General features: G+C 40.7%; 1 protein-coding gene across 1 annotated transcript; it reads left to right on the plus strand.

Moving 5' to 3' along the window:
- SLC23A1 (solute carrier family 23 member 1) lies at window positions 1–23,778 on the plus strand. The gene is given in 17 exon segments (XM_032214246.1): window positions 1–195; window positions 1,136–1,197; window positions 2,965–3,016; window positions 3,019–3,048; window positions 3,051–3,080; window positions 4,870–5,032; window positions 6,279–6,367; window positions 8,113–8,180; window positions 10,494–10,675; window positions 12,617–12,737; window positions 13,451–13,607; window positions 15,191–15,338; window positions 17,174–17,279; window positions 18,880–19,009; window positions 19,713–19,856; window positions 22,223–22,318; window positions 23,175–23,778. Coding segments are annotated over 16 exon segments (1,800 nt in total). The 5' UTR covers window positions 1–195; window positions 1,136–1,161; the 3' UTR covers window positions 23,423–23,778.
- Window positions 23,779–24,775: the final 997 nt, after the last annotated feature.

A 24,775-nucleotide genomic window follows, 5' to 3' on the forward strand; every position in this document is an offset into this window, starting at 1 on the left:
GCCAATTATGCTGGCTGGTCCTCTGCTTACATACCGTCTGTTATTTAGAAAGTAAAGCCCAGAGTTCATGAGTCACAATCTGCAAAGGAGAAAAGTACTTTTACACTGGAAATCTTCTCCAAGAACAGTCTGGTAGCTAAAGGGAAGCTGGCAAGCAACATCACAGATTCAAGTGTGACAAATAACCTCAGGAAGGTAAGGTAAGGGCTGGTGCAGGTAGGCTGGTATACATGACAAATTCTCCTAATGTTTAATTGGAAACAAACTTCACCGGTAAAATGTATGCATTTTCACCTAATTTTGGTCATAGCAAACTTTCAGTTCCTACATTTGATTTGATTATAAATGAAAACCAGGTCCTGATTAAAATTAATCTATGGAATTGTTGAATTATTATGATTATAATTAATACAATTCAGGTTAGATTATGATATTACATGGGGGATGATGTGTCAATAGTTGATGGAAGTTAGAGAGGATTGTCAGATGGGTGAGGATGTTTTGGGAGATGCATTAACAGGTAAGTTGACTTACCACTGATTACGGTATCTAAGATGACTTTGCTGAGATACTTTCTAAAATACAAATTTCTACAGGCTGCCATATATTGATTCCTTGGTGCTTATCACTGCTGCAGTTAATGGTAACAGTCAGTTAGCAAATTAATTATATGGCAACTGTTCTTACGTTTAAGAGCCAAGGTGGCGCAGTGGTTAAATGCAGCACTGCAGGCTACTGCTAGATCAGCAGGTCAGCGGTTCAAATCTCACCGGCTCAGGGTTGACTCAGCCTTCCATCCTTCCGAGGTGGGTAAAATGAGGACACAGATTGTTGGGGGCAATATGCTGACTCTCTGTAAACCTGAAAGGCCTATGAAGCGGTATATAAGTCTACTGCTATTGCTATTGCTACTGCTATTTCCCACAAAGCTTTGAAAAAACTATAATTACTAAAAGGGGGGACAACCAGTTTCACCCAGTAATATTCTTACGAAAGTGTGAACTTTCAAACCATACATTATAATATTAATCAACAGCCAATAGCTACAGTTACAGATTGACAAGCTTTGGTGTGTTGTCTAAAGTCCTTTCCAAGGTGATAAATATGCTTGTTATTACATTTTCTCTTCCTTTAGAAAGTCTGGTCTTGCTTTGTACAAACATGGAAAGCAACTCTGAAGAGCCTCCTCATTGCAAGGTAAATTAAACGTAACATTATTCTTTCTCAGAAATACGAAGCACAATTTAAAACAAACGGTGATAGGCTATTTTTGTTGATCGTTAGCAGAGAAACAAGCAACAGCAGGCTGCCATGAAGCCTGACATAGTTTCAAAGACATTTCCATACAGCATTGATCTTTCTGCATATGGAGACATATGGACAATTTGACATCATGTAATTTCTAATATCATTTTTTTTTGCTAGATAAATTATTTGTCAGTATGTTTTGTGTTATTCTTAGATCAATTGATAGGGCAGATACCAAATTCATTGCAGAATCCTTGTGGACTTTTCTAAAACTTGGGGTGAATGTATCACACTCACACTCATCTAATGTGGCCTCCATAGTATTCAAGGATATTGTTTGTACATAGTATACCTGATTGTGATCTTGGAAGAGTAAGTTGAAGATGTCTAGCTCTGCACCCACACTTCTTTTCATGGAATGCTTAAAGGTAGCAGTGAGGAATGACTCAAAGGTGTTGTGCATTGAAGTTGGATTCCAACTTCAATACACAAGTATTGTATATTCCATAGTGGATTCCTTAGTTGTTGTGGAGCACTGGAATTTAGCATCGCAAAGCATGTAATTCTTGAAAGTTCAGCAGGCTGCCCTATTTATTTTTCTACCGGTTTTATATTGTGGATGTAACGTGATCTTGTATGTATTTACTTATTTATTCAATTTTTACTCCACCTTATTTTTGTCACTGATGGTGTTCATACTCAGTGCTCATGTCCTCCCACTTTCCCACATCAACAATCCTTAGAGATGGGTTGGGCTGAGAGAGAGTGACTGGCCCAAAGTCCACTCAGCTGGCTTTCAAGGCCAAGGCAAGGCTAGAATTCATAAGGTTCTGGTTTCTGGGCAAGGTTCTTAGCCACTACACCAAACTGGCTCTGTGGTCTTCCTCTGAATAAACAACTGGATGGAATTATTTATATGAATCTGGGATTTCTTGCATGAACTCTGGAAGGTGTAGTAGAAAATATACCCATTACCAAGATATTAAAGAAGCTCATGGTTGGATAGGGCAGAACACAATGATAAATGCAGCATGATTAATCACCCATTTTTGCTGTACCACATCTGCGTCCCAGATTCCTGTATCCATCTCTCCCTAAGTTCTGCTTCCAGCTATGATGGAGGCAATCCCAGCCAACTATAAAAGTTGTAGTACAATATATTCAGCAGATTCCAGGTTGAGGAAAGTTGTTTTTGAGAATTTAGGAGTTCCTCCATGACCAGAGACTACAGAACCTGACTGTGGTCATACTTTCATCATAGACACAGTGGACACATGAGCAACTGAATCCCATTGTCTTCCATTTGGGTGGGGTGGTGTCCATCTTTCTCAGAAGTTTCAAATATATCCAAGAGTTGTAAGTCATTGTTAAGAAAGTAACAGAAGATACAGACTTTCTTTATTCCTGGCGAATCTCCTCCTCATCTTGTATTCCAAGATGGACTTTTCATTTTTTCCATAATGAAGAACAGGGAGAAAGATTGAGGCGGAAGACTAATAAAACAAGTAATAATCTCAGGCATTACAGTGAAATTCAGCACTCCTATCCATTTCTACTGGCTGTAGTTGAGTTTGTAACAAGTGTTGAGACAGTGTGTTCATTGCTGGTGCATCATTTTCACGTAACATACACAAGGGGTTATCATGGCACCTGCTCCATTTAACAGAAATCTTCCAAGCCTTTTCCTTTATGTGCATGGATCTTTTTAATTTTCAGCAAAAAGCAGCAAATGGGAATTGTGTTGCTCCACCCCTCTCCAAAGAGCAGAAGAATTTGATATGCTCTATACAATCGAAGATGCTCCCCATGGTATCTTTGCATCCTCCTGGATTTCAGGTATATTAAACTGAGTTAGCTCCTCCTGGGCTCTTTTGCTGTTCTCCCTGGCTTGTTTTAAATTAACAAATATTTGGCATGCTGATTGTTTCTTCTCCACCCACAATACAGAGTGACTGTTTACAAGTATTTAGGTGTCACTGTGTGTGTTCCCTCATCAATGGTGCCATTGTTGAAAAGGTACAAGATGTACCTTGGCTATGAGTCTTATACTGAATGGTGATTGCATCTTACTTCTATTGTTCATTTATCTCTGCAATATTAACATGTATAGAACTTTGCATCCCAATCTCATTTTGGGACTATGCTTTCATACATCTATTTTTGAAAATTGAAAAATTTATAGCGAGAAGAAAAATACCCTTACAAAGCCACCAAAACTATGATCTCATCTGTTGTCACAGTTCCAATAATGCAGCTGCAACAAGAATGAACACAACTTTGTGCGTCCCATTCTCTACATAGGATAGGGGTTTCCTGGTGGTCTGTGTCCCAAATAAGTCATGCATATTTCAGTGCTTTGCTCTGATTATGAAACAAAAAGAGCCCCTTTTTCCCCCTTGGCAGAAATAATTCAGGGTGAGACAGGAAGCAAGAGATTTAGTAGCTGAGGGAAGGAGACAGGGAAAGGAAAAGATGGGAAAATGGGAGCAAAGGAAACCAGAGGAATATGAAGCACTCAGACACAGAAGGAGGCAGCTGACAGGTGGGAAGGATGATACTTGGAAAATTGTGGGGATGGAGGAAGCTGGTGGGATTTGTTACACCAGGATATTGGGAAGTCAACTGAGGGCAGAGAGGAAAGATGATGGGAAAATTAGAGTGGAGGGGAGGGAAATGCTGAATAAAGCATGGTGTGATATTTTGTGTAGATTGAAGAGGGTGGCAATTGATATACAGAGTCCAGATTTCATTTAATCTGAATCAGGCCCAATCACAATATTTCATGTTTTGGTTTTGCTGAAGAGTAGCTGACCTGAAACAATTGAGCATGATGGTTTATTTTGGATTCTAAACAAAATAGTTCCACCATTCGGTGAAGCCCTTTAATGCTCACCATCAGTACATGAATATTTTAACAGAATAACCATTTCAAACAAATGTTGTTCAACCTCTTCTTAAAAACTTCCAGTGTTAGAGCATTTACAACTTATTGAGGCAAGTTGTTCCACTGATTAATTGTTCTAACTGTCAGGAAATTTCTCCTTAGCTCTAGGTTGTTTCTCTCCTTGATTAGTTTCCATCCATTGTTTCTTGTCCTATCTTCAGGTGCTTTGGAGAATAAGTTGACTCCCTTTTCTTTGTGGCAATGCTTTAGATATTGAAAAACTGCCATCATGCCATTTTAGGAGCAAAAGGTAACTGTGGGAAAGGCATTTGGGCATTGAAAAAAGCCATTCTTGCCTCTAATTTTTTTAAAAAAAGATTTCAACAAATCTCAGAATATTCCAAGCATGATGACCCCTTTGTTTGGCATGTCATTGGTCCCATTTTGGATGCACTCTTACAGTCCCTCACCGCTGAATTCACAGTTTAAAGAAATGTCACAGAACTCTCAGGAAATGTGTTTGACTAATATTTTACAGGGAAAGGATAAGCTCTATTTGAGAAAATTACTATCCATATTAGAACAACAGATTATGGCTTCAGTTGTATAGAATTTCAGCATTTCTACATAACCAATGAATGTACAGCTGCATCCCAACGCAGTGGTGCCTGTGTGTCAGTTTGGAGACATCGTCTGATCTTATGCTCATTTGACATATCCTCCACCCTAATCTTTCCTCCAGCACTACTTGACGTGTTTCAGTGGCACCATCGCCGTTCCCTTCCTTCTGGCAGAGTCTCTCTGTGTAGGGAAGGACCAGTATACCATCAGTCAACTTATTGGCACCATCTTCAGCTGTGTGGGCATCACCACCCTCATCCAAAGCACTGTGGGCATTAGGTACGGCTCATCTGGTTTGCTCCTTGGTGAATGTAACAGAGAAGAGGTCATTATGAGGGGGAAGCTGTTAAGATGTTTAAATTTAGTAGCTGGAACAGTGGGATTGTACAATGAGCCAGAACACACAGTTATAGTTGATTGATTGGAGAGTGCTGGCTCCTGAGGCAATCTGCACTGTGATTGGATGCTGTGGGTGTGGAGCAGTGGTGGGTTTCAAAAATTGTTCGAACCTACTCTGTGGGTGTGGCCTCCTTTGTGGGAGTGGCTTGCTGCCCATGTGACCAGATGGGAGTGGCTTGCCGCCCATATGACCGGATATGAAGATGCCAAAGACACTTGTCAGAACCACCTTAAATTACCTCACACACAGCACTGGCATGCATAAGAATATGATGTAAACTTGTTTTTTTAAAAGGCATCTTTGGTTTGCGTTAAAATAACTTCAACACATGGAGTGTTCTGAATTGCACCACAAACGCAGTAGTCACCCTTATCTTTCACAGAGGCACTGAGTTTTATAAATATGAGCATGATAGTGTAGAATAATCATATCCAAGGACAAGTGGTGGGTTTCAAAAATTTTTGGAACCTCTTCTGTAGGTGTGGCCTGCTTTCCGGGTCCACCGGTGGAACCTCTTCTAACCGGTTCGGTAGATTTGACGAACCGGTTCTACCGAATAGGTGCGAACTGGTAGGAACCCACCTCTGGTGTGGAGGGGGAGTTTCCCTTTTTCCCCGCCTTTTTCTTCTGGGTGTCCTATGTGCTCCGTGATTTACCTCATGATGCTCCTGCTTGCCTGACTATCTTGTTTACTGTATATACAGATGCAAAATACATCTATTTTGATAAATCTTACAAATGTGTGTTTGCCTATCTAGTTTGCTGTGTAACTAGATGTAAAATATATTTATTGATACAGAATTACAAGTTTGTGTTTGCCCAACTATCTAGTTTGCTGTATATACAGATGTAAAATATATTTATTTATACAAAATTACAAGTTTGTGTTTGCCCAACTATCTAGTTTGCTGTATATACAGATGTAAAACATATTTATTTAGATAAAACTATAACTTGGTGTTTGCCTGACCATCTAGTTTGCTGTATAACTAGATGTAAAATATATTTATTTGTATAAAACGACAAAGTTGTGTCAGTCAGACTTCCTTTGGGCACCTGATGTGCAATTCCCTGACAGCAGCACTGAATCCATGCACTTTCCCCCCCCCCCCTTCTGTAAGGCAGGCTTCCTCTGTTTCAAGCCAGTGCCCTGGCATTCCTGGTTCCTGCCAAATCCATCTTGGCCCTGGAAAAATGGAAATGTCCTCCAGAAGGTAATGAAATTTGGATAGCCTGTAAGTTGACAGGAGCTAGAATAGAAATATCTTCAGAAGCCTTTAACTGAGTGAAGGAAGTCAGTAGCTTTCCAAATGGTAATACAGGTAGTCCTCAATTTCCATCCGTTTGTTTAGTGACCGTTCAAGGTTACAATGGCACTGGAAAAAAATGACATGGCTGTTTTTCACACTTACGGCCATTGCATGGGCACATGATCAAAGTTACCCTGTGGCAACTTTGTTGTTTCAATTTATATTACTACCGTTTCGCTTGTGCACGCTCGCTCGCACGATGCTTTTGCACATGGGCAGAAGTGTCCTGGCAAGTGGGTGGAGCATCCCACCCCCATCACCACTACCAGTTCACCCGACCCAGGGTGAACCGGCAGAAACCCACCTCTGTCCCGGGATCATGTGATCATCTTTTGCAACCTTCTGACAAGCGAAGTCAATGGGGAAGCCAGATTTACTTAACAGCTATGGCAGGAAAAGCTGTAAAATGGGGCAAAACTCACTTAACAACTGTCTTGCTTAGCAACAGAAATTTTGGGCTCAATTGTGGTCGTAAGTGAAGGATTACTTGCATATGTGATGTGTCTATAAACAAGAATCAGAATTTCGCAGCCAGACATCCACATATCTTAGTGTTGTCAAGGTTGAGAAACATTGTGGTAGACAAATTGCTTGCCTTCCAGATTTTCTGATTAGAATTCCTATTATTCTTTACCCTTGATTTTGGAAACTACAGCATGTAGGAGTCCAAAATACATACATTCAAAGCCATCTTGGGGTCTGGATACAGACTTTTGGGTTTAGCAATATTATGTAGACTGTAAAAAGCAAGTAAATTATAAGCCAAAGATATTAAGTGCGTACAATTTTAAAAAGGAACATAGATTTAGTTCATAGAAACAATTCACCATAGCTTTCCATAATTTTCAGTCTGTAGAGTGCATCCTTGCATCCACCATGGTCACACACCATGGTCACACACATGGTCTTATATTAGTTTTCTTTCTTTTTTACTGTTATAAACTCCATTCAATAAATACATTCTTCTTCTTCTTCTTCTTCTTCTTCTTCTTCTTCTTCTTCTTCTTCTTCTTCTTCTTCTTCTTCTTCTTCTTCTTCTTCTCCTCCTCCTCCTTCTCCTTCTCCTTCTCCTTCTCCTCCTCCTCCTCCTCCTCCTCAACCCATTCAGTCATTCATTCTCCTTCTCCTTCTCCTTCTCCTTCTCCTCCTCCTCCTCCTCCTCCTCCTCCTCCTCGTCCTCCTCCTCCTCCTCAACCCATTCATTCAATCTTACTTTTATAAGTTAGGATTGGCATTTCTTTTACCCTGGTCCCTCTGTTTTCCTTTTAGTTTGCATCCAATCATCAGCCTCTTCACCTTGACCCAAGCTTTTTCTATTTTACCACAATATTTCTGAAAGACCCCATCCTCATTGCATTCAATTTATTTTGTTTCTCCTGGTATACCCAACTGTCATTTCTGTATAACAAAATTGGGAGAAGCATACATTTATACACAACTTAAACAATTGTTTATTCCGCAACACATAGTACCTACCACCATTATATCAATAAATGGGATGGAGGGAGAAGAAATACATTGCCCCATGTCCACTATTCTCTCTGGGATTCAGGCTGTTCTGAAATGGAATTACCTTCCTCGGGAAAGAGAAAGTTTATTATATACGTAGTTGTGCTCTTTAACCCCAATTTCTTTCTTAATTCATGCAGACCAAATCTATGGCAATTGGACATTACCACTGAGCACTTCTCACATATGGCAACCAAGAATGAGAGAAGTAAGTTTGACCCCAGCCTTCCCAGATGAACATCCAGCCACATTTCTCAGGAAATCAGGCATTAATTGGAAATAGTGAACAGGAGGAATTCTTTATAGCCTATAAGGAATTTGTTGCCAGCAAATTCCCACATTTTCTGCTTATAAATGCAGTCACCAAATGTTCTTTATTATAAGGGACAACCCTTCAATTCAGAAAGCTGTCCTTTATATTTATTTCATTTAGTTATTTGTTTTCTTGGTTTTGTGCTTGAATCTTCCCTTGTAATACAAAGTTATAAGCATATTTTTTTAATCCTTAGGAGCCTCTTTCAGATTTGCCTCTTTTCCAAATTTGTCTTTTATTTATTCCAATAAAATATGATTATTGCACTTATAAGTAATTTTCCATACCCATTGAGGGAAGTGTGTTTTAACTTTTAAATTTTAACTTTTTCCATTTCTTCTTTGCTAACTAGATGGTATGTTAGGCAAGATAAAGCAAATAAAATATGATATTTACTAATATTTCAAATATGTCCCAGGGATGCTTTTTCAAAAGGCAACTGGACTTCGTTTTCCTTGAAGATGTTTCACTGCTTATTCAAGAAGCTTTTTCAGTTCCGACTGTCTGCTTCTCTTGGACGAGAAGCAAAATGTCTTCAAGGAAAAACAAAGTCCAGTTGCCTTTTGAAAAAGCACCTCTGCCTTTTGAAAAAGCACAACCATACCTGGATGATTGAGAATCTCCGAAGACAAGATTTCAAATAATTGCTTGAACTGTGCCCTATTATGAGATATTGAGTTTATTTAGTATGTTTTTGGAGGAACTAAGGTATACAAGGTTAGGGTTAAGATTTGGTCGCCAAGAAGTTTCCTGGAGAATTAGGGTAGCAAAGAGCCATAGGAAGACTTCCAGCAAGCCCTGAACTTTCTGCCAAAATAGAGGTTTCTATTTTGTTTGGATTTTGGGGGGGGCAGTGCGGAGGGGGAGGAAACTTTGTTGGTAGGCACTGATGCAACAGGTGTCAGGGAGTCCCTCTGTGCATCTCATCAAAATACCTTTCAGTGGTGGGGCTTAAAATTTAGATTAGTCGGTGGGAGAAGTTAATTTGATTTTAAAGATGAAAATAGATGCTTTAACTACTTTGAGGCATCCATTCACTCTTTAAATCACCCAAACCCTGACTCTCTGTGTCAGAGTGCAGCTCTTAAAGTGCTATTCAAATCCTAGTGTAGCCTTCAAGTAGAAGAATCTTTGGATTAGACTTACTAGTTTTGCATTTATTGCTCAAAGCTGGCTGGCAAGAAAGCACACTGGGTGATTGCAGGACCCAGATATGTAGGCTAAGCTGGGGGGATTTATGTATGTTAAGTTCATGGCTTGCTGGAAGTCTTCCTATGGCTCTTTGCTACCCTAATGCTAGGGATTAAGGTTTAGTGAATAAGGGGAAGTTGGAACCAAATTTGTACAAAAGTGTTCTTTTACAAAGGGTTGTAAACCAACCCAAACCAGAGGTGGGTTCCTACCAGTTTGGACCAGTTTGGCGGAGTAGGTAGTAACTTGGCCACTCACGCACCCGAACCGGTTCTATTGTCAGTGGCATCATCTTTATTTTTGGTTCTGCGCATGTGCAGAACAATCTCCATTGCAGAAATGTAATTTCCACCCTTTTATAATGTTCTGCGCATGTACAGACCTTTTTAGGTGTAATTGTGCATCCGCACGGAGTGCGTGTTGGGGTGTGTGTGAGCAAAGCGCACATTTGTGCGCACATTTTTTTGCATGTCAAACCAGCAGTAATGCCAGTAGCAACCCATCCCTGACCCAAACCAGTTGGGCACATAAATATGAAAAATCAAGAAAGTTACATACATCCTTGCAAAAAAGCAGGCTTTTTGTCCTAAACTACAGTTATTCATCTCTCAAGCAGTGACAATGAAGGATATCATAAAATGCATGCATTCTTCTAAATGTTTCTGTCTTTTTAAAAAGTAAGTTGCATCTTTCCATGGGGGGGGGGGGAGAGAGGAAGAGGACAACTGAGTGGCTCCATTGGCTTCCTTAGTCTGCTAGTTCAGGTGCTGCAGCTTATAGCCAACATTGAAGCATCTGTTTTCTCTCCCACTTAGAGTTCTTCCTCTTAAGCCAGGCTTCAGGAAATCAGTCAATCTGTGAAATGTCTAATCTCTTTAGACAGAGGATTATCCTTCCTAAATTAGGATTATTACAAATATTGTGAGTGAAATACAGCCATGCTTGTCTTGCTGAAACACTGTATTTGCAATGCCTCTTTATTCAACTTAATTCATCCTTTTCCGGTTTCTGCCCTAGATCCAAGGAGCCATCATCATTTCCAGCCTGGTGGAAGTGGCGATTGGATTGCTGGGCATTCCTGGAGTCTTGCTCAGCTACATTGGGCCCCTGACAGTCACACCCACTGTCTCCTTAATAGGTCTCTCAGTCTTCCAAGCAGCAGGAGATAGAGCTGGAACACACTGGGGCATTGCTGCATTGTAGGTGCTCCTCTTTCAATACACCAGATTTTCAGACTGATGCAAGAGTGGAGCAAAAGCTGTAGAGTTACAGAACTACTGTAGGAGCTCAGAGGAGTGAACTGCAGAGATACAAACTGACCCGTTGGCCAGATGCTCTCATCTCCTCACTCAACTGCCAGACCAAGCCAAATGAAGCAGAGAGTGAAGTTCTGGATGGTTGGTTGCCAGTGGCTCAAATCTTCAGAAAGACTCTCCTTGTGCACACTTATGAGTGTAAGTGTGCATGATAAGTAGAATAGGACAGTGGCATGGTGAGAATATTATGAATCTCTTGCTCTCTTTTCCTAAGGGGTTTGTAGCTCTGCAGTTCTGCTATATTTTAATTTATGACCAAAGAAAGGCCACATGATTTTACAAATTGAGGAACAACCCACATATGAGTGTTGGTGGCTGAATTACCCATAATTAATGGTTAAAGGCTCATGAATAGAATATATAAAGTAGATATTATGAACCTTTCAGTCACCACATTCATTCTCTGTGATTCCGACTAACTTCAGAGAAGCTTGCTTTATGGGCTTAAATTGGAACCTCACATTTTATACCAACCTGTTGGTTCACTATGGTTCTGTCACTCTAGAGAGGCAAGGAAGCCAAGAGTTGGAGGAATATGTTGTGGGAAGGAGCACTGAACTTCTCTTGGTGAGAGCATTGACAGTTATCTGATTCTGCTCAAATCCAACTGATACATTTTTCATATATTTGCTCTGACCTCAGCAGGTCTCAGTTGAATGCTGATGACTTGGACTGAAGCTCCTTAACCTCTCAGGGCATCAATATTCTAAGGCTGATGCAGTGGTGGGTTCCGTACCGGTTGGAACGGGCCCGGCGACGTCCACATGAACGTATGCAGTGCGCGCATGCATCTTAGCGCCTCCACGAGCCTCTGCGATGCTCCAGCTGCTCAGCGGAGCATCACACAGGCACTGTACGCGCCGTGCACATGCGTGAAAGCACTGAAGACTTAAAAGACTGGTAAGGAGCTCGGGCGGGCAGGGGGCCCCTCTGGAGCATCGTACCGGAATGATATCTGGTGCTCCAGGCAGGCTCCGCCCGTACCGGGGTATACCGCCTGCAACCCACCACTGGGCTGATGACAGCCTTGCCCATGGATGCTGAGTGATGAGCACAGTCAGAAGATTCTAAATCTGCCAGCCAAAATCCTGGCTCTACTGAACCTCAACTCTCATGATTCTCAGCTAGTACGCCTGTTAGCTAAGTTAGCCAAGATTAGATATGCCTATAGAAAAGATCATGTAGTCATGAGATGCAAGTTCACAAAGAACTTGTGTTAAGCTTCACACACTTGTCTCAGTTTTGGGACATGGTGGGAGAGAATGAAGTACTTTTGTAAAATTACTCAGCACAAATCAGAAAATCAGATCAGATGCTCTCTGAAGTTGTCAAGCCAGGGTATACTCTGCGCCAGTTCGTAGGAGATTTCTAATCCGACTGGTGATTTATTAGAAGTGGCAGAATCTGCCTTCTTTTAATGGGATGTCCTCCAAATCATTTCCAGCCCAAGATTTCTAATAAACATAGCTGCTGCTCTGCTGGCTGGGATTTGGAGAGATGTACTCCTAATATAACTGCAAGGTATCAGATTTGTGTAAGGAAATGCCTAGATCAGTGTTTCTCAACCTTGGCGACTTTAAGTCCTGTGGACTTCAACTCCCAGAATTCCCCAGCCAGCTATGCTGGCTGGGGGATTCTGGGAATTGAAGTCTACAGGACTTAAAGTCACCAAGGTTGAGAAACACTGGCCTAGATAATGGTAAATTCATGATAAATAACTATCTATGTATAATCCAATAAATTCAATTTGAAAATTGATCCCAGGGTTTCTGCATCCAATTGCTCCTAATCTGTCCACTCATGTCTTTTCTCTCCTTTGAACAGGTCTATTTTTTTAATTATTCTGTTTGCTCAGTACCTACGAAACGTTTCTTTCATTCTTCCTGGGTATAAATATGGGAAAGGCTGCATATTGATCCGGGTACAGATCTTCAAGATGTTTCCAGTAAGGAGATTGTTTTTTACTCATCATTTCATTGTGGGCACATTTTGTACTCCACCCCCCCAAAAAAATAATGGGTCAGAATTTGCTGGTTTTTTATCTTGCCAGAGTCCCCAGTTGCATCGGTTGGCAAGAACATCTTATTCTTCCTCTGCATAGGTTACTCTGAGCATGTGTAAATAATCCATTCACATGCAGTACTCTCTCTTATCCATCATAAAGGTCAATTGACTCAGAAACTTCCCATGCGTCAAGAAGGCAAAAATGGGACAAAGAAGAGGCTTGGAATTAATTAAAACTAAATGTAACAAGGAGAGGGGGGATTGTAAAAGTTTTTGTCAATCAATTGTGCACATTTGTTAGGAGTAAAGGAGAAGGAATGTAGAAGAAATCCTTAACACAAAAGTTTGATTTTGGTTGAAATACTTAAATCTGCATTCTTGAATATTTAAAATTCTCAATCTGCAGTTTTAGACAATTCTCCAGGAATAAAGCTCCCTCAGCTGCATGGGATTTATTTGCAACATAAATATTCCCAGGACTGGATTACTCAAAAGGAAAAACTAGGCAGAGTAACACTGAGTAGATGGACAATAGTTTAGAGATGCACATTCTTTTCCTACAATTCCTTCCTGTCTTCTGACTTGTTTTCAGTGTGGATATATATGTAGCTGGGAGATGATGGTGTTCTGCCTTTCTGTGTATCTCCTCTTCAGATCATACTAGCCATTTTGGTGGTCTGGCTGCTTTGTTACATTCTGACAGTGACGGATGTGTTTCCTCGGGATGCCAATGCCTACGGATTCAAGGCCAGAACAGATGCTAGAGGAGAAATCTTGTCCATAGCACCTTGGTTCCGCTTTCCCTACCCCTGTAAGTTGGCCTCACGGTTCTCTTCGCCTCACATCAATCTTGGGAGAGAGCAATGGAATATGCGTCCACATGACATGTTAAACCACACAGGATTGCACTGAACACAGGTCTGATGCCCTCGTATCTCCAATCCTTCCTTCCCTGTTTTTCTCTTTTATTTGTCAATTGCATGAAAATGGGCAGGATCTTCCCCCTTTTACCTGCTCTTACATGCTCCCTTCCCGTGGGAGAGATCACCCCTGGGCTGATTGACAGAGATGGATTAGCAGTTCAGCCTGTGATGGAATAGTTGCCTTTGATGTGCTAAGTCCCTTCCTGCAACCAGACACTTCCAGAAACAGGCTGAATAGCAGAGTACATTCTCCGGAGAGCAACTTATGTTGTCCCAAAGCCTCCTGTCATCACCTACATCCCGAGACATGAGTTGCATGTAGGAGTTTAAATCTTGGTGAACAGTGGTGGGTTTCAAAAATTGTTCGAACCTACCCTGTGGGTGTGGCATCCTTTGTGGGAGTGGCTTGCCACCCATGTGACCGGATGGGAGTGGCTTGCCGCCCATGTGACCAGATATGAAGATGCCGACGACACTTGTCAGAACTACCTTAAATTACCTCACATACAGCACTGGCATGCATAAGAATATGATGTAAACTTGTTTTTTAAAAGGCATCTTTGGTTTGCGTTAAAACAACTTCAACACACGCAATGTTCTAATTGCACCACAAACGCAGTAGTCATCCTTACCTTTCACAGAGGCACTGAGTTTTATAAATATGAGCATGATAGTGTAGAATAATCATATCCAAGGACCAGTGGTGGGTTTCAAAAAATTTTGGAACCTCTTCTGTAGGTGTGGCCTGCTTTCCAGGTCCACTGGTGGAACCTCTTCTAACCGGTTCGGTAGATTTGACGAACCGGTTCTACCGAATAGGTGCGAACTGGTAGGAACCCACCTCTGTTGGTGAACCTGGAGAAAAGGAAAGGTTTTCTCATGTCTTTTAGCCTTCAATAATCCCATTTATCCTCCAGAATAAGAGTTGGAAAATGATGTATCTACACTCTTAAGAGCCGAGGTGGCGCAGTGGGTAGAGTGCAGCACTGCAGGCTACTTCAGCTGACTGCTAGATCAGCAGTTCAGCGGTTCAAATCTCACCGGCTCAGGGTTGACTCAGCCTTCCATCCTTCCGAGGTGGGTAAAATGAGGACCCGGATTGTTGTTGGGGGCAATATGCTGACTCTGTAAACCGCTTAGAGAGGGCTGAAAGCCCTATGAAGCGGTATATAAAAAAAAATCTGCTATTGCTACTCTTACCTCCATTCCTTTGTCCTTTGCTGTTTTCCTTCCTTCCTAACATGGATACTGGCGGAGGGGGATTACGAACACAGGTGTGTGTGTGTATTGTACTGTTACCTTTTGGGCTGATGTGAACTTGAGTGTGATTAAAAGACACACACACACACACACACACACACACGAATCTGGGCTTCCTGATTTTTATTTATTGGACTTCAACCTTTGCTCCTCCTAGAGAAACAACATTTTACAGGCCAGCTGATATTTGTTGTGTTGTCTGCTTTCCCAGGTCAGTGGGGGATGCCCACAGTGACTGCGGCTGCTGTGCTGGGAATGTTCAGTGCTACATTATCTGGCATCATTGAGTCCATCGGAGATTATTATGCTTGCGCCCGACTTGCAGGCGCTCCCCCGCCACCAGTCCATGCAATCAATAGGTAGGGTGCATCTGGCTCAGAGACGTGTATATTTTTTATGTGTCTGTTCTGCTTTTCACTGATGAAACAAAGGTAATATTTTAACCACATTCCTATAAAAATTGTGGAGGATGATACTTCAGTAGCTAAAAGCTCTTAGAAAAAATGGTTTCTCATTTTGTGATGCCAAAGGTCAGACTCAGAAGAGGGAAATTGGAAAAAACTTTATTTGTTTTTTTTAAAAAATGTCCACTTTTGGTGCACTTCAAATGTTTATTTCTTTACTCAAATATTTAAGGATTTTGAGAATATTTTTTTTCACTATGGAAGCACACTGACTCATTAACATATTCATGAGGCCTTCCTTTTGTTATACTCTGTCCAATCTTTGGAGATCCTTGTCCCAAGGTTTTCTAGACTGTGAAAAATATCTTACTATCATTATTCCAAGATTCAGTATTTCCACTATGTTTGCCTTTGAATCACTCTTTGGGTGATTTAATTCTGGCAATGCCCATCTTTCCCATTTCCCTTGCATATTTCATTCTGACATTCACAATGCACAACTGGTGTGAGATAGAACAGCTTTACTAGCTCACTTTACTGATTAAAACTTGAGATCTACTCAATGCGTGCAACACGATTGGCCTTACAACTCACCTGGTTTCTAAATCAATTTGTTCTCTTGGTAAGCAGACTACCCTGAACTGTAAACATTGAAGGAGGCTGCGTTGACAGGATTTACTAAGTCAGCCATCAAAACAAACAATTTCCCCACTTTGCTGCAAGACTAGAATAAAAGGGTTTACAATATTGTGCAAATACAGCTGTGAGGTTTGCAATTGACCTGGTCAAGGTTGTCATATGAGCATATGACAACACAGACCAGTAGGTCAAAGTGGCTGTTTCTCGGAACAGTTTCAGGAGACCAGATTTGTTTCACTGCTGAAAGCAAAATATTGCAACTGCTCCTTTCTTAAGACAGAGGCGGTCAATATTTGAATTCTAACTGAAGGCTAAAAATGTCTATTGTGGGTTTTCTTTTGAAAATCTTTCAGTAAATCAATAGGCAACGTGCACATTAGCCTCGCCTACACCACACCATCTCAGGCTGCTTCACAGATTGGCTGGAATATTTAACTGAAGCTTTCCTCTGGGATGAACCTAGTGGACCCTTTTCTTTTTAATGCACACACCACGCTGGGTGTGTGTTATATTCAGTTACATTCAGAATGGATAATGCTGAATCCTGTGGGTGTATGAAACACTAATGGATTGTTTGCGGTGTAAGCAGAGGTGGAATATCACCCCAGGAAGACTGAACCATTAGGCCAGAGGGATTTAGGAAGGTATCTAATTAGGGAACCTGTTATCTCCCTGTGGGTGGGCAGTAGGTCTGTATGGTTCTATAGGCTCGATTGCTGTTTCCAATAGTTCCGGATGTGGCAGCTACCTGCAGATGACATCCTCAAGCGCTATGATCAGCAGGAGGCCGTATCATAAATGTCACATTGGGTGGGGCAAGGCAGGATTTGCTCTTTTCTCTCTCTCTTTTAATCAGATGGTTTCTGTCTGCCAAAGTCAGGGAATAGGATGAATAGGTGATGAGAATCCAAAGCATCACTAGTCAACAGGCAGCCACATCTGTGTACGATGGACGCATTGTATCTGGCTTAACCCTCATCTACTTGTTAATTCTAATTTTTGACAGTTATTCCTTTAAACTGTTTAACAAGATCTTCATGTAATTTGCTGAGTATCCATCAACTGAAATGCATCACCCTAACATTTGCTAGGAGAGAGACTTGGAACATCTAAACACAACCCTTAGGATTCTTCTTCTTCTTTCCCCTCAGAGGCATTTTTACAGAGGGAATCTGCTGTATTATTGCTGGGTTACTGGGCACTGGCAACGGTTCTACTTCCTCCAGCCCAAATATTGGAGTCTTGGGCATCACTAAGGTACCACCCTTACACTATTAGATAGCATCTTCTGTTTCTAGGCTTTTGATGGATTTGCATACAGCTGCCTCCTGCTTCTTCTTGTGCACTGGGAGAAGCACAATGTTTCAGTTTATAGCAGCTGGGCAAAATCTGCAACTGGGATAGATAGATTTTATATTGGCATCACAAGGTAATTTTGTAGGATGAATTCTGCCATTCTAGATTCCTGAGAGATGTTTTTGCTCCAGCATTAAGGTAGCCCATTTTTGGTGCGGTGTTGTTCATATCATGGGCCCAGTTAAGTAGGCAGAATTGTTGTCACCTTTGCAGAAGTTAACTTACAGTATTGTTGTTTTCTAAAAATTAAGGAACTGCAGGAACAGACCAGGCTATTCAGCTAACCTGAAAAACACCTAGTCAGATTGGTAGTAGTTCTCCATGGTTTGGATTAGACAGAGACTCACCTTCTTGATTCTCTTAACTGGGGATCAGTAATGCCTCTGGAAGGAGCATCGTTTCTCACCAACTAAGCAGGTTTGAACTGCCTCACTCCAAGTGCACCGCCTGTAATTTGAATGGGAAATTTCCTCTGAGATGTGTCACCATTCTGCTTGGCTTGCAGCCGGACTGACCAGAGACAGCAACTGAGACAATTGTTGTTCTAAATAAATGAGTTTGCTGCTCTTATTTTGCTCAGAAATCACTCTGGAAATCCTATTGAAAAAAATTAAAGCTTGTATGTGCCAGATGGTATTAAATGCAAAAGGTCCTTTCGGGCTCAGTGTGTCCCTGCAAGCATGACTCATACGTTGAGTAGAGACAGCAGAAAATGTATCAGAAGATGAAGCATATACAGATTAATAATAATAACAGTGCATATGAAGGCTAAAAAACTGGCAGCTGTGATTTGATATTATTGTGAACAGATAATTATAATGCTGAATGTCTGGCTGATTGTGCCACAAACCATAATAATTTATTTAGTTGGGAGTTTTACTTGGAACAGCTTACATCCTCCAATGATATCTGTAACTCCATCAAACATCCACGTTTGCCTATCCCGGGTCCTTGGGAAGGAATCGATGGGCAGACAAAAATGCCAAATCCAACCTGTACATCTAGCTGACTGTGAGACAAACCATAGTAACTGATAATGAATCGTGGCACCGCGGTCCACTAAAGCGCGCCCGATTAAAGCGCGTACCTGACGTCATCAGCAGCGCGACAAATACGACCGCGGAGAAAACAGGGCGCTTTAAAAAGCGCTTTTAAAGCAAGCCGATTCACATAAAGGTAAGGGTTAGGTTTAGGGTTAGGGTTAGGTTAAGGGTTAGGGTTAGGTTTAGGGTTACGTTAAGCGTTAGGGTTAGGGTTAGGTTAAGGGTTAGCGTTAGGTTTAGCATTAGGTTAAGGGTTAGGTTTAGGGTTAGGTTTGGGGGGGTTAGGGTAAGGTTTTCGCGTTAATTTTAACTTTACTGCTCACAGTGTGATGTTTTCGTCGCGCTGTGATGACGTCAGGTACGCGCTTTAGTCGAGCGCGCTTTAGTCTACCGCGGTTTTGTGATGGAACCATAATGAATATATGTTGTTTATTTGTGCTATTGCTTTTCCTCCACAGGTGGGCAGCAGGAAAGTGGTACAGTATGGTGCAGGAATCATGCTTATTTTAGGAACCATCGGCAAATTTACTGCTCTGTTTGCCTCCCTCCCTGATCCCATCCTTGGAGGGATGTTCTGCACTTTGTTTGGTAAGTCATTTGTAGAAATACAAATCTTTCTGACTGATTGAAGGACAAGGTTGAAATGAATTGTTTACTTTGAAAAATGTTATTTTTTGTAATTCCGTGCAGCAATGGGAGGGAAGCACCACTTAAAAAGAAACTGTGGGTAATCTTCTACTCCTCCTGCTGCTTTCCAGTTCTAAATATTTGCTTTTTCCTAAAACACCTGTGTGTTATTTGTTACAGTGTAATGCACACTGTCTCCACACAAGAGCTGTAATTTGCATTTCTGGGATAGCCTCGTCTTCATATCATGTTCGGATTTCAACCCAGGGACCCTTATGCTAAAACCACATCCAGGAAAAATCAGTAGACTGAAATCATTCTTATGGTCTTTGTTGTTGCCTGATTTTTAGTTTGGGGCTTAACTACCCTTCTCAAGTATCCTCCATTTATTTGTTTAGCCATATATTTATACAGCAATAGCACTTAGACTTATATACCGCTTCAGTGCTTTGTAGCCCTCTCTAAAGGGTTTAGAGAGTCACCCTATTGCCCCCAACAATCTGGGTCCTCATTTTACCAACCTCGGAAGGATGGAAGGCTGAGTCAACCTTCAGCTGGTCAGGATTGAACTCCTGGCTGTGAGCAGAGTTAGCCTGCAATACTGCATTCTAACCACTGCACCATCAATGTATTTATTTATTTAACATATTCTTTCTTTCTGCAGGTATGATCACTGCAGTGGGTCTCTCCAATCTGCAGTTTGTGGACATGAATTCCTCCCGCAATCTTTTTATCCTCGGTTTTGCAATGTTTTTTGGGCTTACCGTTCCAAACTATTTAGATACACGTCCAAATGCTATCAATACAGGTACTGAAAACTCAAGAGTCTTCGCCTAAGGAAATATGAAAACTCTGCCAGGCTGTTTGAGATTAGAAGTGGCCTTTCCCCATTCATCTTGAGCAACTCTGAATTTTATTCCATTCTTCTGAACCAATGATCGGGTTTGTAGGTTGTTTAGCATGTGGCATTTCCTAGTTGCCCTCTCACAACATGTCATTGTCAGCATCCTGGACTAAGAGGGAGAAAGAGGGAGGAAACCCCACCATATTTTAAGTACAGTAAAAGAATCATCAAATTGGTGAGGTGTCTGGAAAGTGAATGTTATGAAAAACAATAGCAATAATTTCAGCTGGAAAATGCAGTGGCCCCCAACCTTTTGGGCACCAGGGACCAGTTCTGTGGAGAGAGGTTTTTCCATGGACTTGAGGGGTGTGTGGTTTCGCATGCTGCCTGCATCCTATGGATGGGTTAGGTTTAGATCCCCAGGGGACCGCAACTCATAGTTTGAAAATCTCTGCCCTACATAAAAGAAAGTTATTAAGAGTCAATGCAAAAACTACATGTACCATGGTATTTCATGTACCATGGGAAATGTTTGGCAGAATTCAGATCAAAAAGATGCAAAAGGTGACAATCTGCATAATTTGGAAAATACAAGTCTATTTTTACGCTAGGCAGAGAATATGTAGATCAGATTTTTACCCTTCAGCAAGTTACAGAGATGGATGAATGTGAGAAAGTTTGCTGATTTAGAGAAAATATGTGACAAAGTGAATGTTTGAGTTATACCAGTGGTGGGTTGCAGGTGGTATGCCCCGGTATGGGTGTACAGGATCCTGCCCAGAGCACCGGGTACCATTCCAGTACAGTGCTCCAGAGGGCCCACCCGCCCGCCTGCACTCCTTACCCATGCTTTAAGCTTTGTGTGCTTCCGTGCACGCGCATGGCATATACGGCACCTACGCAATGCTCCGCCAAGCAGCTGGAGCGTTGTGGAGGCCTGTGGAAGCGTCGCAAGTACGACGCATGTATGTTTGCACATGCACCATGCGCATCCCCGTGGGTGATACCGGGAATCCAGAACCTCACACTGAGTTATACAATCTGTGCATGTATGAACTCTGGGAAGGATGGAAGTTAAGAATGTGTGCGGGTTCTTTGGTTTTAATATGTTGATAAATCTACCAGGAATACTTGAGTGATAGTAGAGGTGGATGAATTTGGAATATAAAACTAAGTATTTTTTAATGCAGCAAAGCCAAATTATTTCCTGTAAATGTTAGATTTTATGATGCAGTGAGGAATTAATGTGTTAAAACCCAATATCGTTGTGTTTGAATGAAAATGTGGTGAACAATTACAGGTTATGGCTATACAACAGAGGTGAGTTGCTTCCAGTTCAGTCCGGTTTGGCTGAACTGGTAGTGGTGATTCAGCCTGGGTCACAGAACCGGCAGTAACTCAGGCTGGCCACGCCCCTGAACTGGTTCCCCAGTCTCTTCTGCTGTTGCTGGCATGTTTCTGTACATGTGCAGAACAAATTAGAGTCAACTGTGCATGCGTGAGCAATGTGTGGCTTGTGCGCGTGCGAAGCGGTACCGACAGGTACAGGAACCCACCCCTGCTATACATGATAAAATGTGATATGTATCTAATGTGTGTCCTGGTGGAATAAGATGGAAAAACAGATGGAGAAATTTAAGAGATGCAAATGCTGGTTGAAAGGTTGCAGGTAGTATATATTATTGAGAAAAATAAATGACACAAGAAGTGAAAATGACTACATACAACAGCTCTGCTCACTTTATTATATGGAAGTGAGAGTTGGGTAGGTTAGGTGAACATAAAAGCTAGGTGCAGTTGGAATGGGGTGCTTAAGATAGTCATGTAGCAAAATGAGAGAATGGGTGCTGAATCAACCTTGAACAACAATTATGTTAGAATTATGTAGTAGTGGTGGTTTGGTTATATGAAATGAATGAATGAGGATCAAATCAAAGTGTGAATGAGTCAAGAAGAAGGGGGAGACCCAGAAAGTCATCGATGGATGAAATTGATGGAATTCTCAGAGAGAGAACTTTACAAAACAAAAGCCAGAGGGATGCACTGCATGGACACAGTGTCAGCATGGATGGTTTAATAAGGACAGAAAGATTGAAGAGATGTAGGAAAGGATGTTTGACTAAGCCTGATTTAGCTACTTATATTTCCCTTCCTTTTCCTGTCACTTATATCTTGCATTGCTTACCTTTTCTTTTCTGTGCTTTATATATAGCGTTTCCTACTCTAAAAGGGAATAAAGTGAGGAATATAACAAAGATACATTTCAGAAATGAAAAAGTATAAAGCATATTTTGATCATATTTTGGACTATACATTATTACTGTTTTTAGGCATTGCTGAAGTGGACCAGATATTAAGAGTGCTTTTAACCACAGAAATGTTCGTTGGTGGCAGCATTGCATTTATATTGGACAACACTGTTCCAGGTACACCTGTTTCACTGTATTATTTTGAAGTGTTTAGCCTGTATTTTGGAAGGATAGATTTAAGTAGCCCCCAAATTCATCCAAAATAATATATACAGTATTTTGGTCACTGGGAGCTATACTTGAACATTTGCTGCTTTCTGGTTACCTGCATTAGTGCTGCTACTACACTAGATAGTACCTCATACATAGCAGTGGCAGAAAATACAGAACTAGATATACAAGTATTGTATTTATAACCATTTGTTTTTTGTTTCTGCTTAGATATATTAAGAGGTAGATGACTCTCAACATTGTAATCTTCTAATACTGTAGCTTGATAGATGCAGTGAATATTATCGTAAAATTAGATTCTTGCAGTCCTGTCTCATAACATTAGCATTTTAATTTTGTAACTACCTTGTAGCATCATAAAAGGCTACAACATTTATTATGGCAAGGATTTTCAAGAACCAATATGCCACAATATGCTAAATGTTAAAGGGCTGGAAGTTGTTTTTTGTGGTATCATAACTACCTCCCTGGAATTTAGGATAGCAACTTCCCACCTGCTACATAGTTCATTAGGTAATGAAACCCTATTGAAAACAAATTATGTATTTCCTATCAGTACCCAATTGATTTATTTATGGAATGGGATGCAAAAAGCAGACACTTCTGTTCCTTAAATACCGTTGATCCCATCACAGGAAAAAACTCCCATGCTCTTCTCAGAAAGTTAATTTCAACTTTTACATTTCTTTAATCTCATGGTGTAACTCTCTACTTCATGACATGTTATTAGCACAGCTTTCTTTTGTGAAGAAATTAGATCTTCCAAAACCACCTGATTTGAAATACACATTCTCTTTTCAAGGGACTCAAGAGGAACGTGGCTTAGTACAGTGGAAGGCTGGAGCATATGCCAACAGTGACGAATCTGCAAAACTGAAGAGTTACGATTTTCCATTTGGGATGGGTCTGATTAAAAGGACTCACTGGTTAAAGTATGTACCAGTCTGCCCTGTTTTCAAAGGTTTTAAGTCAAGAACAAAGAAAGATCCTGCTATATCAGAACAAGTAATCGATACAGTGGATGAATCAGGGATGTGTACCAAGGTTTGAAGGGGTTCTTCATTGTATAATGAAAAGTTAACAACAGAGACTGCAGAAACGTTTAGCTGTATTGAAACTATCCCCGTGAAAATGTCTCAGATCAGTCAAGGTCAATGACTGAAACACATCAGAGGGCATTTGTGTGCTATTCAAGAACTTTTATTCTTCTGTATCACATTCTGTTGGGAAAACCTGATTTAAGAGTTCACCTAAGCACTGTTGAAACTCAATAACTCAGAGACAATAATTTTGCTCATTTTGATTTGAAAGTATCCAGTGTGAGTTTAGAAGGAAAGCAGATATTTTCTTGATGTTGGAAGACATTTATTTGAAGACTGCCAGATCTGGGCCAAAAAATCCAGATGATGGTAAATGAAAAAGATACACGAAATATTATTTCTTCCCATCCAGATCTTAACAGTCTGGATCTGATGGAGCTGACCATGTGTGATTCAAGGTCAAATTACTGCAGTCAGTCCTAATTATGTGACATTCATTCATACTCACATGCAAGTAAAACCTTGATTTTACTGACCAGATTTTTTTTGGGAGGAGGGGGGAGTGTGGGGACAACAATGTCCATAAAAGTGTAATGTCTGTGAAATACAATAATATAAATATATATATTTATGTCAATGGTTGTTTGTCAATTTCTGTCAATTGTGTAATGAAGCAAATTATATCAATTGTTGGGACAGTGCCATAAACAACATTTTTTTCCTACTGTTTGGGGGTAATAGCTGAACTAAAATATTGCCCGTAACATTCGGAATCAAAAATTGAGGTTAAGCAGTTTTGCCTTAATAAGTCAGAAAAAACTTTTGTTAAACTATTAATAGGTTTTAGATAAATCTTATCAAGATTTTCTTCACAAGTACATGTATTAGATGTGATTCCAGGAATCAAATTGCTTTTATATATAAACATATGAAATGGTGCAAACACCCAAGGTCCATTCATCTTTTTACAATCATTAACATATTTGTCTCATAGAGTCAACCAGTAAAGGCTGAAACCTAAGAGGAAATTTTAAGAAATCTGAACTGGTAGTTTAGTAGTTAAAACAAAGGAAATGGGAAACTGGTCCTATTGTCAAAGTAAACTTTTAGCATCTTTCGCTATTAACATGGTGGGAAGGTAGCTTGGGTTGAGATTCAATGACATGTGAAGAGGCCCAAACCCCATACCATATCTACTCAAGTATTTTGTATACTTGACAAAGATAAACAATTATTATTATTATTCCCTTCATGTACTGAAGTACATGAAGGGAATTATAATTCAGAACATATGAAGTGCAGCACATTGAAGAACAGTGACTTACATTATTAAAATACAGTACAAGTAGTCCTCAACTTACAA

Source organism: Thamnophis elegans, chromosome 3 (genome assembly GCF_009769535.1).
Source record: "Thamnophis elegans isolate rThaEle1 chromosome 3, rThaEle1.pri, whole genome shotgun sequence".
NCBI classification, from domain to species: Eukaryota; Metazoa; Chordata; class Lepidosauria; order Squamata; family Colubridae; genus Thamnophis; species Thamnophis elegans.